The sequence below is a fragment of the Neodothiora populina genome (genome assembly GCF_041146345.1).
Source record: "Neodothiora populina strain CPC 39397 chromosome Unknown canker_contig_17, whole genome shotgun sequence".
NCBI classification, from domain to species: domain Eukaryota; kingdom Fungi; phylum Ascomycota; class Dothideomycetes; order Dothideales; family Dothioraceae; genus Neodothiora; species Neodothiora populina.
The window spans coordinates 397026-415220 of NW_027191406.1; the positions used below are offsets into that span (position 1 = coordinate 397026).

General features: G+C 54.6%; 6 protein-coding genes across 6 annotated transcripts; 3 read left to right on the forward strand and 3 right to left on the reverse strand.

Annotated features, from left to right (window-relative positions):
- Positions 1 to 448: 448 nt before the first annotated feature.
- Positions 449 to 5017, forward strand: AAFC00_004055 (uncharacterized protein; the record flags this gene model as incomplete). Its single annotated transcript, XM_069343631.1, has 1 exon — positions 449 to 5017. One exon carries the CDS (start codon positions 449 to 451, stop codon positions 5015 to 5017), a length of 4569 nt encoding a protein of 1522 aa, XP_069202185.1.
- Positions 5018 to 8881: 3864 nt separating this feature from the next.
- On the reverse strand, positions 8882 to 10287 carry AAFC00_004056 (uncharacterized protein; the record flags this gene model as incomplete). Its single annotated transcript, XM_069343632.1, has 2 exons — positions 8882 to 9066; positions 9126 to 10287. The coding sequence occupies 2 exons, from the start codon at positions 10285 to 10287 to the stop codon at positions 8882 to 8884; spliced, it is 1347 nt and encodes a 448-aa protein (XP_069202186.1).
- Positions 10288 to 11055: 768 nt separating this feature from the next.
- On the forward strand, positions 11056 to 12345 carry AAFC00_004057 (uncharacterized protein; the record flags this gene model as incomplete). The annotated part of the gene is made up of 1 exon (XM_069343633.1): positions 11056 to 12345. The coding sequence occupies one exon, from the start codon at positions 11056 to 11058 to the stop codon at positions 12343 to 12345; it is 1290 nt and encodes a 429-aa protein (XP_069202187.1).
- A 338-nt stretch (positions 12346 to 12683) lies between these two features.
- Positions 12684 to 14513, reverse strand: AAFC00_004058 (uncharacterized protein; the record flags this gene model as incomplete). The annotated part of the gene is made up of 1 exon (XM_069343634.1): positions 12684 to 14513. One exon carries the CDS (start codon positions 14511 to 14513, stop codon positions 12684 to 12686), a length of 1830 nt encoding a protein of 609 aa, XP_069202188.1.
- A 1049-nt stretch (positions 14514 to 15562) lies between these two features.
- AAFC00_004059 (uncharacterized protein) lies at positions 15563 to 16950 on the forward strand (the record flags this gene model as incomplete). The annotated part of the gene is made up of 4 exons (XM_069343635.1): positions 15563 to 15583; positions 15642 to 15734; positions 15795 to 16496; positions 16567 to 16950. The coding sequence occupies 4 exons, from the start codon at positions 15563 to 15565 to the stop codon at positions 16948 to 16950; spliced, it is 1200 nt and encodes a 399-aa protein (XP_069202189.1).
- Positions 16951 to 17189: 239 nt separating this feature from the next.
- Positions 17190 to 18119, reverse strand: AAFC00_004060 (uncharacterized protein; the record flags this gene model as incomplete). The annotated part of the gene is made up of 2 exons (XM_069343637.1): positions 17190 to 17900; positions 18069 to 18119. 2 exons carry the CDS (start codon positions 18117 to 18119, stop codon positions 17190 to 17192), a joined length of 762 nt encoding a protein of 253 aa, XP_069202190.1.
- Positions 18120 to 18195: the final 76 nt, after the last annotated feature.

Here is an 18195-nt window from a genome sequence, read left to right on the forward strand (position 1 = left end):
CCGACCCATAGAACCCCCCGGAGGGGGGCCTGTTGACGTCGCTCCACTGTAAAGCCTCGCTGGCTCGATCTCGCGCATCCGAACTCTGGACCTGCCCTGTTCTTGAGACGAGTCTTTGTCCAAACATCTTCTGTACCCGCCATGCCTTCTTTGCCTGTGATCCTGATTTGATCGTCCATGTCGCTTCCCCCGCCGCTGCTAGGTCTCACTGCCGCATAAACACACGCGACCACACACTTATGCATGGATGAGAAGTGGAACCTTATCAGCACCCTTTCCTTCTCCGCCGCCCTTCTCTCATCCCCCCCCCCCCCAAATCTCAACCCGTCCCATAGATGAAATCTCGCCGGCTTCCATAGTGGCACACGCATCCTTGTCCACACATGCAAGCCGTCTGCATCTCATAGACGCGTCAAGCCGTCGCGCTTTCGCCTTTTGATGAACCGCCATGCCACTCCTTTCTCGCCGCCGGAGCACAATCGATGTCCTCTTCAACGATCTGAACTTTGCTGCCTCTGATCCTGCCGCTACCACCACTGCTGCTGCTGCCCATGCCGACGACAATGCGGTAGGAAAGAAGCCAGCCGCCCCACCTGCACCTGGCCCGGCCGCTGCCTTGTCTTCCTCTCCCACCCTGGATGCGGTCGCGTCATTCATCGTCCCCCGTCTTCGTCGACCCTCGACTGCCCATCCACTGAGTGAGGGCTCACGCTCCTTCGACAGCCCTGCTCGCAATCACTCAGAACGACCCGACTCGCCTCCGGTTCAGGATGCCACTCCAGCCCACGGCAGATTCAGCAGACTGAGGTGGAGGCATTTCTCTGACACACAGTTGGCCGCAACTGCCAGGGCACACGCCGAACAGGAGGAGAGACCGCCTCTGCCGGATCCATCACCTCCCCTGCCACCTCTTGCCACGACAGCGCCTGCCATCATCACTACAGCTCCGACAATGGACCCTCCCAATCCAACCCCGACGCCGCCAAAGAAGCCGAAAAGCCCTTTCAAGAGACAGATGTCCAAATTCACTTCCTCGAAGCACCTGCTCGCCAACAACAGCAGCAATAATCACAGCAGCACCAGCCTGATGGAAAAGAAGCCAATGCGCCAGTCGACCGAGCATAGCGAAACCCCAAAGCATCTGGGCCCGTGGAGAAAGTCCTTTGATCGGAAGGAGCGACGAGACGACCACGTGCGACCAATGCCTGCTGCTGATTCTGCTCCTCGCAACCCCGCTCCTCCTGCTTATGGCGACGAGTCAAATTCCGCCCTTGCCCTCCCGCTTGAGAGGCTGTCTGTGTCGTCGGCGGGAGATAGAAGCTCAAGCGAACATGTCACGTATGCCACTACAACCACGACCCATACCATCTCGACTACCACCACTCTCTTCAAGCTGCCTCGCAGAAACAGAAGGAAGTCTCTTTTCCCTCTTCCTCCCAAGTTTGAGCCTCCGCCCGAGCAAATCGACCTCTCTCCTGCTTCGCCTCGCGCCTCGACCAGTGCCATCTCTACTCACTCAAATATCGAAACACCGGGTTCGCTGGGTCCAACACCCCGCGTTGCCTTGCATAGGCGCCATACCGAGGTCTCACGTCCCCGTCTGTTCACCTCTTCCTCTGTCTCGCCCTCGCACAATTCGTTGGCGAGGTCTGCCATTGCCTTCGCTGCCCATCCTGGTGCTCCGCTGATCCGCAACGATTCGACCCACTCGGCCAACTCCGCCCGCTCTTCCAATGGACTTGCGCCGCCGAGGAGGACCGGTCTGCGCGATAGATCCTCGACCATGGGCTCATTAGGGAGGACTTCTGAGGACTTGACCCCTCCGACTCCGCCCAATCAGGCCAGTGGCCGCACCTCGACCTCGACCTCTGGCCGCACTAGTCTTGGTGGTTTTTTGAACCTCAATCGCTTCCGTCACGGCTCGGATCCCAATGCGCGAAACTCGTCGCCAGGACACTCCAAGACCGGCTCCTTTGCCTTGGCCAGCAGAGAGGCCCTGATTATTCCAGACCGTGAGGAAGGTGACACCCCAGGGAAGTACCTGGAGCGTCTTCAGGCCACCGTGTCACGCAGCTTGATTGCCGGCATCCTGTCCAAATCCGCCGACCCCTTTGCGCAAGCCGTGCTCCGTAGCTATTCCAGGAAGTTTCCTTTCTTTGGCGAACCCATAGACATGTCATTGCGGAAGTTTCTCTTGGAAGCTGAATTGCCAAAGGAAACTCAGCAGGTCGACCGAGTCATTCAGGCTTTTGCCGACAGGTATCACGAGTGCAACCCCGGCATCTTCCAGAGCCCTGACAAGGCATATATCGTGGCCTTTTCTCTAATGATGCTTCACACGGATGCCTTCAACAAGAATAATAAGCGAAAAATGCAGAAGCAAGACTATGTCAAGAATACGAGTGGTCAGAACGTGTCTGACGACATCCTGGCCTGCTTCTACGACAACATCTGCTATACGCCGTTTATCCATTTTGACGAAGAAGTAGACATAAACGGCGAGCGCCTGCTGACATTCAAGCCGAAGAAGAGCAAGCTGCGAGGAACAATGCCTGACCCAGTACGCAAAACCAGTGGGCCAATCGACCCATATGCTTTGATATGTGATGGAAAGCTCGATGTTCTCCGCCCTCCGATCAAGGAAGCGATCAACACTGACGACCCGTACACTTATCTCGGGACCGCTGGCACGCTTGATATCCACAGGCTACAAAGGGCCTTCGTCAACACGGGCATACTCCAAATCATTTCCGCCCGCTCCAGACCTGCCGCATTCGAATCGCAAGCAACGAGAGATAATCCAAATGACACTGCTGCTGGAGTCGTCGACTTGAAGATCACCAAGGTCGGTTTGCTCTGGAGGAAGAACCCAAAGCGCAAGAAGGCGCGCTCGCCCTGGCAGGAATGGGGTGCGATCATGACTGGATCCCAGCTTTACCTCTTCAAGAATATCAACTGGATCAAAGGCTTGATGGCGCAGCAGCAGGCCCACAACAAGCAAGCCACCAATGCACCTGTCATCTTTAATCCTCCTATACAAGACTTCAAGCCTGATGCCTTGATAAAGACTGACGATGCCGTCGCCCTGTTGGATTCTAGCTACACCAGACACAAGGACGCCTTCACCCTGGTGCGCCACGGTGGCCAAGAAGAGGTTCTACTGGCAGAGAACGAATCCGAGATGAACGAGTGGATTGCATTGTTGAACTACGCAGCCGCGTTCAGGTCCGCAGGTGTTCGCATCAGAGGCTTTATAGGATGTAGAGAGACTGACGCCTCTGCGCCCAAAACCAAGGACCAGATGGCACTTTCCAATGCGGCCGGTCAAGCTCTGCCTGATGCTACGAGCACCCAGCCGGTAGCGCCTCAGCTCGTACATCAGGTGCTTGTCTTCCGTGGTCAGATCATGCGCCAGACCATCTTCGAGTCTGAAAGGGAGATCGAGCAGATGACCAATAGCCTGGAGACCATGCTGAGGAATGCCCGTCACTTGCTTCTTCTCGCGCCAATTCAACAAAGAACACGTGAAGAGGTCAGTCATGCTGCAGCTCGCCTGAATGCTATGCTCAAGTGGGTGCGGCGAGACATCTGGCGTCTAAAGTGCTACCGGGATATTCTCGCTCATGATCTGGAGATCGACAACGACCTTTTGCAAGGTAAGGCGGCACCGTCTAATGGCTTACCTCCTCCTCCATCTTCGCCTCCGGTGACTCGTGCTCAAGCAGGCGGCCCGCATTGGGCCAAGTCTTCGCAGCCCAGCCAGACTACGGCGCCCTCTGTGGAACAGCCACAATCTCCGAGACTACGAGGAGCTACCGAGTCTGCCGCAGAAGAGTTCTTTGGTAATGATGTTTTCAAGACTCCTCCCGAGCACAATCGAAAATCCGAGATCAATGGAGAGTGGAAGCTACCATCTCTTGATATGAACGCCGAGCGCAACCAGGACCGCTTGTCTGTCACTAGTTCCTCGCACGCCTTCCAAAGAAAGCATAGCACTGCAGGCTTATCCACCACATCCAGTGCATATGATCGACAATACTCGTTCGCCGGGTCTGATGCACTATCAAGACCCGGCCTTGGAGATCACGCTCCAAGTTTCGATGATCGTGAGCGCGAAGTCTTGATGCTCGCGCGGGATGACCTGGCGCCTACAGTCACCGGAACATCTGCTGTCTCAGCCGGGAAGCCTCAGGCTTTCGATTTCGCGTCTGGATCTACTCCTCAGGACAGCGCGTCGAAACCAAAAAACAGACGGAGTCTGCATCGAACTCTACGCGACGTCCGCAACGAGCATTCTTCTATACATCGCCACCGCAAAGGCAAAGACAGTGCCAGTACTGTGCATTCTGATACGAGCCACGTCGGTGATCTACCTGCCGAAGGTGCACCCGTCTTGGAAAGATCAACCGGGAAATTCATTGTACACGGCAAAAAGGCGTCTGTCGTTACTTTCGGAGGAGACTGGACGGAAGAGAAGATGCGAGTAAGGATGGAACTTGAGGCTCGCAACCAAACTACTATTGGAGAGGCAGAAGAGAGTGGACCTGAAGCCAACCTTCGCCGACATCTCGAACGCCAGATGGCGGCTTCGGAGGACTTGGACGGATTCACCAGTGACAGCACGGCGCCACCAAAGCATCGTACGCTCAGTGATGCCGACACCTTTGTCTCTAGTATTGATCATGATCATGACCGTTTCGAACCAGCCTCGATCTCTGCGCCTCATCTTGGCTCCTTCGATCATGGCCACGCAGGCCTCTTGGAGCGCGAAGAAGAACCACAGGGTTATTTCAATCTTGGCCAAGCCCAGTCCCCAAGCCAGGCCGAAGATGAGGTTCAAAAGCCAGTCTTCAAGCAGCCGAATTTCTCCCCACCGACTTCAGAAGTCATCCGCGAGCCGACCAAGGATATTGCGCCCGAACAACTCCCTCTGCCACTATCACCTCCTGACCCCACCCCTGAAAATGTGAAAGAGGATGATACTGCAGTCCAATCACTCGGGGATGGTGCAGCTTGAGCAGCGTCTTGCGCCCAGGTTTCTTGCTTTGACCAACACCCGAGGTTCGCAAAACTTCCACGCTGGTCGTGCGCGGTCTCTTACAATGTTTTCTTTTCGATTCCGCTTCCGGTTATTTTTTCTACTCAAAAGCATTCATCGCATGATTCCCCCTTGCTTCATCTAGCGTGTCATTCACGAAGCGGTTTTGTTTCTCATTTTCCAGCAATTGCATAAGATGCACGAATTCAAGGCGCGCATACAAACCTTCGAGGTGGAAACCACACCTGGCGGAATTCGATGTTCTGCTCAGGGTGTTGCATGACTTTTCTCAGAGCGTTCTCTGTTTCTTCCCTTTGTTTTATCTTTCTCTGGCGGTATTTTGCATTTTTGTTTTTTGCTTCCAAAGCATGGACTGGAGAAATCTTCTCTCGAGCTCGGTGTCGGGCTCGAGGTTTTGTATGTTTAGTTTCTAGCATAGAACGTATCCCAGGAGACGCAGCGTGATGCGAGGTTCTTGCTTGACGCATTCTGGGAGTTGGTGTCTTTGTCTATCTGCTGCTGTGATTCATGTCTATCTTATGTGCGAAGTATATCAAAGGTATGGCTGTCTAATTCAGGGGTCACCTGTAGATAAAACTTGATCGGAATGCTGATTAGATGAGTTCTGTGCGTGAAGGGACAATGATGCAAAGGGTCACCCTGGCTATACTACAAAAGAAGAACAACATTGCACATACAGTCGTAGCCAGCCGTAACCACCTGCAATTACTCGTCAAACGGGGCAGCTGATTGAGAGCAACGCTGTCCATCTCGCGTTGATGGCGGTTCCTTCGTCTTTATTCCCCAATCTAGAGAGCTACTCAAATGGGTTAGCAACAACTGAGTAAACAAGGGCTCAGTCAGCCTATGAACATTGTAGAGAGCGTTGACGCATCGATTTATCTTATGCAACAGCTGCACGCCATTGGAGTTGATACATCTTTCATGCAACCAGTCTTTGTGATTTGCTATCTTTTGTGTTTACTAGCCTACAGCCAATGGATCATAGTCGGTCGTTGGTCCAGCGTTATAGCTCCACGGCATGTGGCTGTAAGTAGTAGTCCTATAGCCAACGGCGCTCGGTAAATCCACTGCCGCGAGCGTCTTGGCCCCCAGAGCAATAAACGTCACCAACAAGGTTAATTAATGTCTGTCTTGCTATAAGAGACGAAAAGGCATGCGTGGACTGTGGATCCCCCCGGAGGTTCCACCCTAATAGCTCAGAAGAAAGGCGCACTAACTGACGCGGCCGCGAAAGGTAACTCCAACTCTGTAGCCGTAGACTTTGTGTTTCCCAAAAGCATATAAACCAGTACATCAAGGTTGTCCCTTGTTTGCAGAGAAAGCACGCGACCATAAGAAAATCAGGAAAAATTCAAACTGCACTCTTCTTTCTTTGTTTCTGTTCTTGGTGCAAACGGGGAGGATAGACGCTACCACCACTGCAGCCGGACTACAGTCTACCTAGATAAATAAGCGTCCTGTCATTCCACCACATGCGCGCGCGACTGCTTCTTCGACCATGAGCGAAAAGCAGCGCCTATCACCTCTTCACCACCTCGGATACACAGACGACGAAGACGACGACGATGACGAGGAGTGGCCTCTAGCATACATCAAAGAAGGAACATCAGCGACAAGATCATCTCAGACATCTCGTCACGACTCGACGACTCGACCGCTGATAGACAAAGTGACGAATGCATGGCGCAGCGGCAAGACCAATGTTCACGTGCACTCTTCCGACGACGACAGCAGTAGTGACGACGACAGAGATTGCGGCGAATACTGTGATTGCGAAACGACAGACCCTATATGCTACGTTGCCTCGGCGGCGGTAAGGAATCGGAGGATCCGGCGCAGCATGTATCTTTTGTTACTGGCCATCATCGCCTACATTGGCTATCGAGTGTTTCTGAAAGAGGGCTGGGACGAAGAAAAAGCCATGTTACAGAGCTTCAATTCACCGAAAGGCACATATGGATTGCAGGACTGGAATAAATTCTCGGATATTGTGCAGATGAAGGAACTCCAAGCAGAACATTTACCTGGGGGCGAATACGACATGGAAGGGAAGCGACGCCTGGTCTTCGTCGGCGACATTCACGGGTGCAACGACGAACTCAAGAAACTCATGGATAAGATCGGCTTCAACAAGGACAAAGACCACTTGATCTGCACTGGCGACGTAATCTCCAAAGGGCCCGACTCTCTGGGAGTCATCGACACATTGATATCTCTAAACGCCTCATCAGTGCGAGGCAACCACGAAGACAAAGCATTAGTCGCCGCGAAGCGCGGACTGAAACATACAGCGCTCGACAGCGCGACGCGCAAAGAACTAGCCGCGAACCTCAAGGCCGAAGACCTGTCGCCGTACTTTGAGCGCCACCACATGGACTGGCTACGCAGCTTGCCTCTGATAATTCACATCCCCGCCATAACGCGCCTCTCGACAACCTCAACCTCTCCTCGCGCAGCAGCAGCAGCAGCACCAGCACAAGAAGCCTCCGACCTCGAAGACCCAGACCTCCTAATCCTCTCCAAGACCAAGAAAGGCGCCAAAAAACTCCTCCACATGCGGCCCATCCACGACGAAATCCACGTCGTGCACGGCGGCCTCGTGCCCGGCCTGCCTCTGCGCCGCCAGGATCCGTATTCCGTAATGAACATGCGCAGCCTGTCGCGGTCGTCGCACGTGCCGAGTCGTGACCGCGAAAAGGGCGTCGCGTGGGAGAAGATGTGGAACTGGTACAACGACCGCCTCGCAAAACACCGTGGCCGCGGCGCAGGCGGAGTCAAGAAGTGGTCTTGGTTCCAGGAGGATTACGAACTTATTCCACCTCCCGCAGCCCTGCTGCCTCCATCGCAGGATACCAACCCCGACGAGAACGCACGCGATTCATGGACTTGGCCTACGCCTCCCTCCTGGCTCGAGAAATTCCTCAAAGGCACAAGCGAGACGGACCCCGACGACCTGCTCAGACTCAAGCTCCAGAGTCCCAGCGTGGTCGTCTACGGGCATGATAGTCCGCGGGGGTTGAACCTGCATCGGTGGACGAAGGGGCTGGACAGTGGGTGTGTGCGCGGGGGATACTTGACTGCGCTTGTGGTTGATGCGTGGGGACGGGCCAGGCTCGTGCAGGTGCGGTGCGGGAAACATGTTTAAGGCTTTTTTGTTGTTCGTGCTTATCTTGCTGTTCTGGCTGTCTCTGGAGGGTTGTTCTGTGGGCATGTTGGTTATTTTTCCTCGCTGGGAGTTTTGGGTTTTGGCTTTTTCTGAGCTTGAGACATGGGTTTGCATTCGTCGGTTCCTTGAAGCACTTGATCATGTTTGTTTGCTTGTTCTTTTGGGATGCTGGGTCTGTTCGTTTCGACTCGCTCGCACGAATAGGGTGACTTGGTGGTCTTACATAACACGGCGGAAGAAGAGTCTTGCCACACACACAGCATGTGGCGAATTCATAGAATATTACCGAGGAGGGGGTAGAAGTTCAGCAATGGAGTTTGTGAAGGACGGGATCACTTCCCACCACTTCCTTCCTGCATTAAAGCTGTCAAGGCAGAGGAAACAAAAACAAGATTCGAGGACGCACTCAATTGGCTGGTTGGCTGGCTGTCTGGATACGGCTAGAAAGACGAAACGGCAGGAGGGGGTATATATGACTTGAAGAAACCCAAAAAAAAACCGAAACAAAGGGGCTTTAGGGAAAACCTAAAAGTCCACGACAGAACACTCGACCATCGCTACAGTCATGATCGTGAGATGAAAACGTGGCTCCTACACCATCCAGAGAACAGCACAGCCGGGGCATGCAACATGTAACATGACCCATCTCACACTCACGCATACCATCCTCGACTGCCGACCTGCGTGCTCGATTCAGCGCGGTGCTCGATCAGCGGCTCTCGTATGCAGTAGGCACGGACCAGCTTCTCCCACGTGGCGACGTCGATGCTGAAGACGGCCTGGTGCTTTCTGGATGTCTTTTCGCGCTGTTCTGAGGCGGGAGACTGGTCGGCGGGGACTACGATGGCGTTAGCTTGCGAGATTACTGATGAGTAGCGAAAGAGAGGATGAACTCACTGAGGGTCGGGAGGCCATCAGAATCCATTTCGATGCCTACATTTCCTTCCTTGATCAGGAAGCTGACATAGAAGATGTTCTCCACAGTCTGTGCGAAGCTGGTCGGGTTTATGACGAAATCAAAGAGATGCGGCCCTCCTGTCTCGCCGACTCGTAGCCTCGTCATCAGCTCGTCTGTCAATTCACCGGCCTCATTCACAGCGGCTTCAGCCCGCTGGCAGTGTCGTTGCAGTGTCGACCGAATCTTTGAGCAAATGACAGTCAATGTGTTTGTTTCTGTCGTCCCGAGGTCGTCTTTCGTGAGTGCTTCCGGGCGGACCTCCTGGCCGGCGTTATCCCGTGCTTGTCGCGGTCGTCGCTGGGTTTGGGTGCGAGCCTTTTTCTGGACTGACAGAGGACCTAAGAGAAAAGCTGGTACAGGCGGACGGGAGTTGGAGGCAAAGCATGCACGAGCGCCAAAACGGGCCCAGTCGAGATAGTCAGCGTGTTCCTGATCGTCGTCATCTTCGTCTCCACTGAGTCTGCGGCGCCTGGCTTGTGTAGCGGTAGAGGCAGCGTGACCGGTGTCTGGTCTCATGAACGTGATGCATTTCGACACAAACTCGTCCACGTCGAGTCCAGTGGACGTGTCACCCAGTAACATCCGAGCCGACTTTTTCGAAAGAAGATCGGACACATTGACCATGAGACGAGAATCGAGGGTGGCATCCGAGGTCTGCTTGACGTCTCCGAATATGGAGTTCGCCCGATTGATGGTGTTTTGCAGGCCATTGTCGTTGCTTCGCAGGTACCGATCTCGATTATCATTAAACTCGCGTTCCAGCGCGCGCGACTTTTTCTTCAGCCGTTGACGCTCCTCGGGGTTTTGGTCCGGGTTGTAGTATTTTCGCGGGTCTTCTTCATCTTCGAGAAGGGTGGCTGTTCTCGAAGTCTCCGGTCGTCTTCGCTTGGTGGAGGGAGGGACGGCGTCATCCGAGGTTGATGGATTCCCACGCCGCGGCGGCGGCATTCGTCCTTTTCCTTTGTTCCTCGGGGCGGCGCGTGGAGTCGCTTGGTTTTCCTTGTCCGAGGCAGCGCTCGGAGATGGACTGTGGGCGGGAGTGTGGTTGTAGTCTACCGATGGGGTCGTGGAACGAAGTCTACTGCTGGGAGGCCGAGCCATACTTCCTCAGTGTTGATGGTGATGGATATGAAGAGCTGAACCTAGCGCCGCCGATTCGAGTGACAGCGGCAGAGGCGGACGAGGTGGGCGTGGTTGACGTTGACGCTATGCAGATACAAGTATCGCAAGGTCTCACAGGGTGTCGATAAGAAAGCAAATTCCTGCACGCTGTAGCTGCAGTGAATTAGACCCGACGACTCCAGAGCTGGGCGACGGAACGACAAACGATGCCACGAAGAATGACAGACAATCGCTAATGTGTTGATATCATCATAATGTATCATAATATCGATATAGTTACGCGCGCCAACCAGCTCAGAAGCACTTTCTTCGCACGCGGTGGTCCTTGCGCCTGTCGTTCGCGTGCCGTATGCCCGTCTTATCTCCTTCTCAGTCCGATGACAAACAGCACCATCTTATCTTATCGTCTCATCGATCGTCGACAAGGGCCGTCCTATCACCACGTGACACTCTGCGACAATCAAGCCTCGGCCCGACGCGTAGTGAACCAGGACTGAGTTTTGGGTCAGCATGTCCACCTTGGCGCATGTCATTGGTTGACGAGTCGATGAGTCTGACAACAATTAATTAGTGGACCGATCTCTGGACGCAACGCCGAGGCAGCTCGATCGCCGCAACATGTCTACTAAACATTGATCATTTCTCCGAGAAACATGCCTGGCAAGACACAGCAACAACACATCACAGCATACACACCACACATCTGCTTCGATTCAGAAGCTGTCGGTTCGCACAAGCACCCCCTCGATGAGTGTTCGCGCCCCGATCGCTCGCCTCGCCCGGCGTGCTGCCACCCCGCGCGCCACTGTCCCTCTGGCGGCGAGAGAACCTCTGTCGGCACAATGGTGGAAGCCATCTAGGAGCATGGCCAGCGTGGTGCCGCCAGTCACCCAGGACAACGCTGGCAGCAAAGGCCCGACGGCAATGGTGTTCATGAACATGGGCGGGCCCGCCACCACAGACGAAGTCGGCGATTTCCTCAGCAGACTATTCGCCGACGGCGACCTGATCCCCCTCGGTCGACTACAGAACTATCTGGGCCCCTTGATCTCCAAGCGACGAACCCCCAAGATCAAGAAGCAATACGCCGACATTGGCGGCGGCTCGCCCATCCGCAAGTGGTCCGAATACCAGAACGCAGAGATGTGCAAGGTCCTCGACCGCATCTCGCCCGAGACCGCCCCCCACAAGCCCTATGTCATGTTCCGATACGCGAACCCTCTGACCGAAGACACGTACCAGCAGATGCTGGACGACGGCTTCGGCCGCGGCAGGGGAGGAAGAGCGGTGGCATTCACGCAATACCCACAGTACTCGTGCAGCACGACGGGCAGCTCCATCAACGAGCTGTGGAAATGGCGACAACGACTCGAGACCAAGCGCGCAGGCGAAGACGTCGACGAGGCCGGCGCCATCCACTGGAGCGTCATCGACAGATGGCCCACCCACCCCGCCCTCGTCGAGGCCTTTGCCCAGAACATCCAAGCCACTCTGGCAACCTACCCGGAAGACCGCCGCAAGAACGCCGTCGTCCTCTACTCGGCGCACTCCCTGCCCATGAGCGTCGTGAACAGAGGCGACCCGTACCCGGCCGAAGTCGCCGCGACAGTGCACGCGGTGCAGCAACGGTTGGGCTTCCAGAACCCACACCGCCTGGTCTGGCAATCGCAGGTCGGGCCCTCGGCCTGGCTCGGCGCGCAGACAAGCGACACGGTGACCAACTTTGTCAAAAAGGGCCAGAAGGACCTCGTCCTCGTGCCCATCGCTTTCACCTCTGACCACATCGAGACCCTCTTCGAGATCGACCAGGAAGTCATCCACGAGGCCAACCAGCTCGGCGCCGACGGCGGCGTCAGGCGCGTCGAGAGCCTGAATGGCAACATGACCTTCATCAACGGCCTGGCGGATATCGCAAAGGTTCATCTCGAGAGCGGGCAGGTGTGCAGCAAGCAGATGGGCCTGAGGTGTCCTGGCTGTACCAGTGAGAGGTGTCTGGGCTCTAAGAAGTTCTTCACCAGGCAGGAGGCGTTGTTGTGAAAAGGTCATGATCTGGACGGCTAAGCTGTTCGGGTTTGTCGTCGTCGGTCCTCGTCGATGCTGAGTGTATGATTTTTTTCCGTGTCTAGCTAGCTCTCTTGCGCACACATCAGATATATGTTCTACTCTTGTATAATCATAGAAAAGTATCAGGGACAAACACTTTGTTCTGTCTCTACCTCTTCAAACGCAACGCCTGGACTCGCCGTGGGCAGATTGGTCTTTCGATCCCCTGACTCAATCAAGCTGTGAAGCTCTAGCTCTGTATCTACCCAATGATAATCTTGAATAGAAATCCTGCCCAGAGGTCATGTCATTCCATACATACAAATACATACTCAGCGATATCTATCGGGGCCCCTTCGTCTGCCGCCTCCGCCTCCACCGCCCCCTCCCCGATAGCTCTCTCCACCTCGTCCGAATGCAGCTCCACCCCCGTATTCCGGACCGCCATCAACCAGCACGTCTCCATCCTCGAATGTGTACCGTTTTAGTTGATCAAGGCCTCTACCCATCGAGTCGCCGTTCAGTCTGGCGTCTTTGCGCGGGTCCCAATCCCTGCTTGTTTCGCGGTCTAGCTCGTCAAGTCGTTTGTCCGCGAGCTTGTCGCTAACCGGCTGCCAGTAGAGTTTGGGTTTCGCCGCCGTGAACCTGAACAGTTTGTCGAGCTCGAGGAAAGAGGCGCTCGCTTCCTCGACGGATTTGGCCGTGGGTCGTCGCGATGGCGGTGGCTGCACATCTGAAGGTCTCCGTCTGTCGCTTTGTGAGACAGAAGGTCTTCGCGGTCCCGACGCGCTGCCTCCTGCTCCGCCTCGAGGACCGAGTGGGGCGCCAGGCATACCCTGAGCGAAAGAGGTCCGGGAACCGCCGCTGCCAGATGCTTCTATCAGTCGCACATCGACTCCATCCTCGACAACCTCGTATGCCACCTCCCATCTCTTGGCCGTGCTGGCTCGGGTGCCACCCTCTGATCTCTCCTGCTCCATCCAGCTAAACATGCGCTCTTCGGGAATGAAGTCGACCCAGAGCGGCTTGCGCTGAGCCTCGGCCGGCCAGACACGCGAGTGCAGGCTGGCTCGTGCTCTCGATGCTGCAGATATTGAGTCGAACAGCACAAAGGCATGTGTTTTGAGGGCGTCCACGTAGCATTCTTCGACAAGTCCATCGGAGGCGGAATTATCCGGCGGGGTAGCGAGGTGTTCTAAATGGTCCTTCATCGCGTTGACGTTGATGGGACGTATCAATCCCTTTATGTAGAGAGCGCGTGTGGCAGGATGTAGGGCAGGGGCGGCATCGACGTTGTCATCTGGTACAACTGCACTGGAGTCTTGACCGGAGCCTGCCAATGGATTGATGATGTCTTTGAAGCGACGTTGGTTCGGGCTGCGTGCGGATCTGGACGTCGATGCTCGTCTCGGAGCAGGCTCTTGGTCGTCTGTGGTCGTCGCGGGATTTTCGACAGAGCGATCGACCTGCAAGACATCGTCACTGGTGGCCATGGGCTGCACGGTGGCGTCGGGATTATCGAGAGGGACATTAGGTGCGTCGACGTGCGACTCTTCCTCGTCCTGCTTGAGCTTTTTCACAGCGGATTCGTCTGCGACAGGTGGAGTCAAGCTTGGCCGCTTGCGCTTGCGGTTATCCGGTGATGACTCTTGACCTTGCGCTTCTGTGTTGGCTTCTTGGGCGACATCATCCATTGCGACGTCGTCGATGACTGGATCCTCAATGGCATCTGCTTGCGCACCCGATTCATTGGTGGCATCATCTGTAGGGGCTGCCTGGACCACGTCCTCCTGTGCTGCTGATTCGACAGTATTTGTTGCTTGCGCAGCATCATCTGCGATAGTCTGGGTAGTCTGAGTGTCGGGTTGAGCGGGCTCCTGGGTTGGATGCTGCTCTTGCTCCGTCTGTTCTTGTTGCGCTTCCGGCTGTTCGCCGTTTTCTTCTGCCTTTCCGTTCTGCTCCACCTCGGCATCTAGCTTTTCTTCCTCATCATCAGCCTTCTCAGCGGCAGGTTCGTCTTCCTGGGCGCTTGTTTTGGCGTCATCGTCTTCGATGAGGCGGTCTATGATTTGCTGCTTGCGCGATAGGCCAGTGGAAGCTATGCTGCGCTTTTTGAGCTCCTCCTTGAGCTCTGTGACTTTCAGGTCGCTGTAGTCGGCCATGTCTGGGATCTGGCTGGAAATGGCTCCTATGCAAAGGGAGAGCAGCAGTGAATGGCGGACGGTACAAGATCTTTACAAAGCGAGAGGTGCGCTTGTTCGCATGGTACGGCCCGGTCTAGCAACGCTGTCAAATCAAGCTATGCAGGTGATTTGTCCAGCTGTCCAGAAGCTGGCCAAGGTGATACCGCGATGTGTGATTGTTTGGAGACTGATGGCTGGTGGTGACAAGTGTAAGGTATGGGCGAGTGTAAAGTAAGGTAAGGTACAGTAGGTAGGCATTCCTTCCATTTACAGCGCAAGCGTCGAAGAAAGCGAGAAATGGAATGACGAACGTCTTGGCATGCATCATCTTCAACTCTCCACAGTACCTGCTAAGTACCTTAGGTACAAAGTAGTAAGGGGTCTGCATCATTCCAATTGACCACCTTAGTGAAATAGTGAGACTTGGCCACAAATGTGGTTTGTATTTCAAGGATAAGATAGGTTATCTCGATCGACCTGGTAGCAAAATCGTTGCTGCTTCCAGCTGGGATTGGAGCAGTGTGAAATGCATGTCGAAGTCAAGGTATATGCCATAATAATGCTGCCTTGGGTTACCTTCCTTAGTATTGATATGCACACCTCAACCTGGCATGTGACGTTGCGGCCTTGTTGTACCATGAGACACGTAGTATATTGCGAATAGTCTTCGATCAACTACATTTAATATTTTTGTAAATCTATTCCCTCCAACACATATAAGAGTGCAATAGACGTTCTACAGCTGTACACGTACAAGCTTCGTACCGCTGTACCTCCATCGTACATCGCAACATACAATTGACGTTCAACCAATTTCTAGTAACGGTTTCACGTACACACAGGACCGGTAGCTATTGTCGCATCCTCGTCCTTGCCTACCTATTTTCTTCACCCTGTGCTCCTGTACACTACATAGTTACCAACCTCATAATTGATCTGACGCATGTTACTACTTGTCTGCTTGCCTATCATCCGACAAACTCAAGTAATTGTCCACAAGGGGTCAGACAGACCTGACAACCGCAGCCATGAGCAACAAGATGTGGGAGGTCAGCAGAATCTCTATCTCTATCTTTTTGATCGCTCTGTTAATTGCGCGCATTACAGGTCGATCCCGAGACAAGAAGTAAACTTCTCGAAATCCAAAAGACCAACGAGAACAACCGCTGCGTAGACTGCGGCGCCCCCAGTCCGCAATGGGTATCGACATTCCCACCCCCCGTCCAACAATCAGTGACCGACTAACATGGAACAAAAAAGGCCTCGCCCAAGTTCGGCATCTTCTTTTGTCTATCATGCTCTGGTATTCACAGGTCCCTCGGAGTCCACATTTCCTTCGTGCGATCAATCACCATGGACTCGTTCAAGGTACAGGAGGTCGAGCGCATGGCCAACGGAGGAAACAAGCCGTGGAAAGACTTCTTTGACGAACACGAGAGCAACAAAGTACAGGCTCGCACTTTCGACGAATGCACCATCCAGGAACGATACGACAGCGAGGCCGGCGAGGAGTGGAAGGAGCGGCTGACCGCAAAGGTCGAGGGCAAGGAATACGTTCCCGGAGAGAAGAAGCCCCGTCCTGCCAAAACCAATATGGAATCATCAAACACCAGCAGAAGCGGTACTCCTGTCGGAAAGACATCAGGCTCTGCTTCCACCGCCCCTGGCTCGCTGCCTTCGTCGCAAAAGGCCCAGAATGAAGCCTACTTCGCCAAGATGGGTTCTGCGAATGCCAACAGACCCGGCGACTTGCCCCCTAACCAGGGTGGCAAGTTTGCTGGATTCGGCAGCGATCCTTTTCCATCTTCTTCCTCGCAGAGCTCATCCGCCTTACCTGGTGCCGAAGACTTCCAAAAAGATCCTGTGGCTGCACTGACTAAAGGCTTCGGATGGCTCAGCAGCACAGTCACCAAGCAGGCAGCAACGGGATACAATGGCTGGGTGAAGCCGAACATGCAAAAGGTAATTGTTTTCCCGATCGTCCAATCCATACTTGACCGTTTCCCCCACTCATGCGTCCGTAACATTCTAGCTCGCCGAAGCCGACCTGGCAACCCAAGCACGATTGACGGCCGCCCAGCTGGGCCAGAACCTGCAGTCCGGCACCAAAGCAGCAGCCGAGAACTTCAACCGCTTCGTCGAAGGCGACGAGCGATTGGCTCCACGCAGCGGCGGCGGCAGCAGCGGCAACGCCAACTCGTCCGTCGAGCCCGACAAGCGCGACTTCTGGGAGAGCTTCGGTGAGGCGCCCAAGGGTCCCGCGCCCGAGAAAAAGGACTTTTGGGACAGTTTCGCGGCTGCCGGCGAGGCGGTGCAGCAGAAGCCGAAGCCTACCAGCATAGGCACGAGTGCGATGAAGAAGCCGGCTTCGCCCTCACAACCTTCTTCCAAGGACGAACTGTGGGGTGACTGGTAATGCGCTGTCTGTTTCCCTTGTTATTGATCCCACGACGCTTCGAGTGCACTGTATTTGCTCGGTATATGTGGATTTTTGGATGTTCACAGTGGGGGTTGGGGGATTGCAATAGCTTTGAGATTGGCCTGAGGCCAAAAGCGACGGCAATGTAGCCATGATTTTTCAGTCGTAGACACGCCCAACCTTATACATACAATTTCCGATAATGGAAGTCTAAACCATCATTTTCGTCTTTCTTCTTATAGCGCACCCATCTCCTTGAGCTTGGACACCATACCATCCACGTCCTCGACCTTGCCACCTCCTTGTCGTTGCGGAGGCTCGACGACCTTGACAGTCTTTAATCGCTGGGTCAGATCGATGCCGTAGTCCTCCATGGTCTTCTTGACCAACGGCTTCTTCTTGGCCTTCATGATATTAGGCAAACTGGCGTATCTCGGCTCATTGAGCCTCAGATCCGTCGTGATGACCATGGGCAACTTCGCTTTGAGCGTCTCAACACCGCCATCCACCTCTCTCATAACAGTGCACATGTCCCCCTCGATCTCAACCTTTGACGCCTGCGTCGCCTGAGCCCACCCCAGCAGCCCAGCGAGCATCTGGCCCGTCTGATTCGCGTCGTCATCAATCGACTGTTTGCCGAGAATAACCAAGTTCCGATCCTCCTCCTCGACGACCTTCTTGAGCAATTTCGCAACATGCAGCGGCTCGAGCTCGCCCTTGTCCTGCACGACGTGGATCGCGCGGTCTGCGCCCATGGCCATGGCCGTGCGCAGAATGTCCTGCGCCTTGGCGGGCCCGGCCGACAGCGCCAAAATGTCCTTGACGTCGAGCTTGCGCTCGCGCATGCGTACTGCTTCTTCGATCGATAGCTCGTCGAACGGGTTCATGCTGTGCTTCACGCCGGCGGTTTCTACGGCCGTTTGCGTCTTGTTCACGCGCGGCTTGACCTGTTTTCTTGCGTGTTAGTTACTTGGCGTTGCTTTGATTTGCTTTTCTGGATATTCTGGTCTCTGATGGTCATGGTGCTGGAGTATTGTAGAGTGGTGCTTCTTAAATCTCAAGAGTGGGGTGGGGGCGAGCAGCAGAGAGTGTGTAAAAGGTTGGTCTGCACGAACCGCGTAGTCAATCACCCGCTTGATGGGCACAAGAATTCGTAGTCCGGACATTTTTCTTGCTTGGATGGAACTGTATACGAAAAAAAAGAGAGATGGCGAGGGAAGTCACTCGTGACTGTCTATTGTG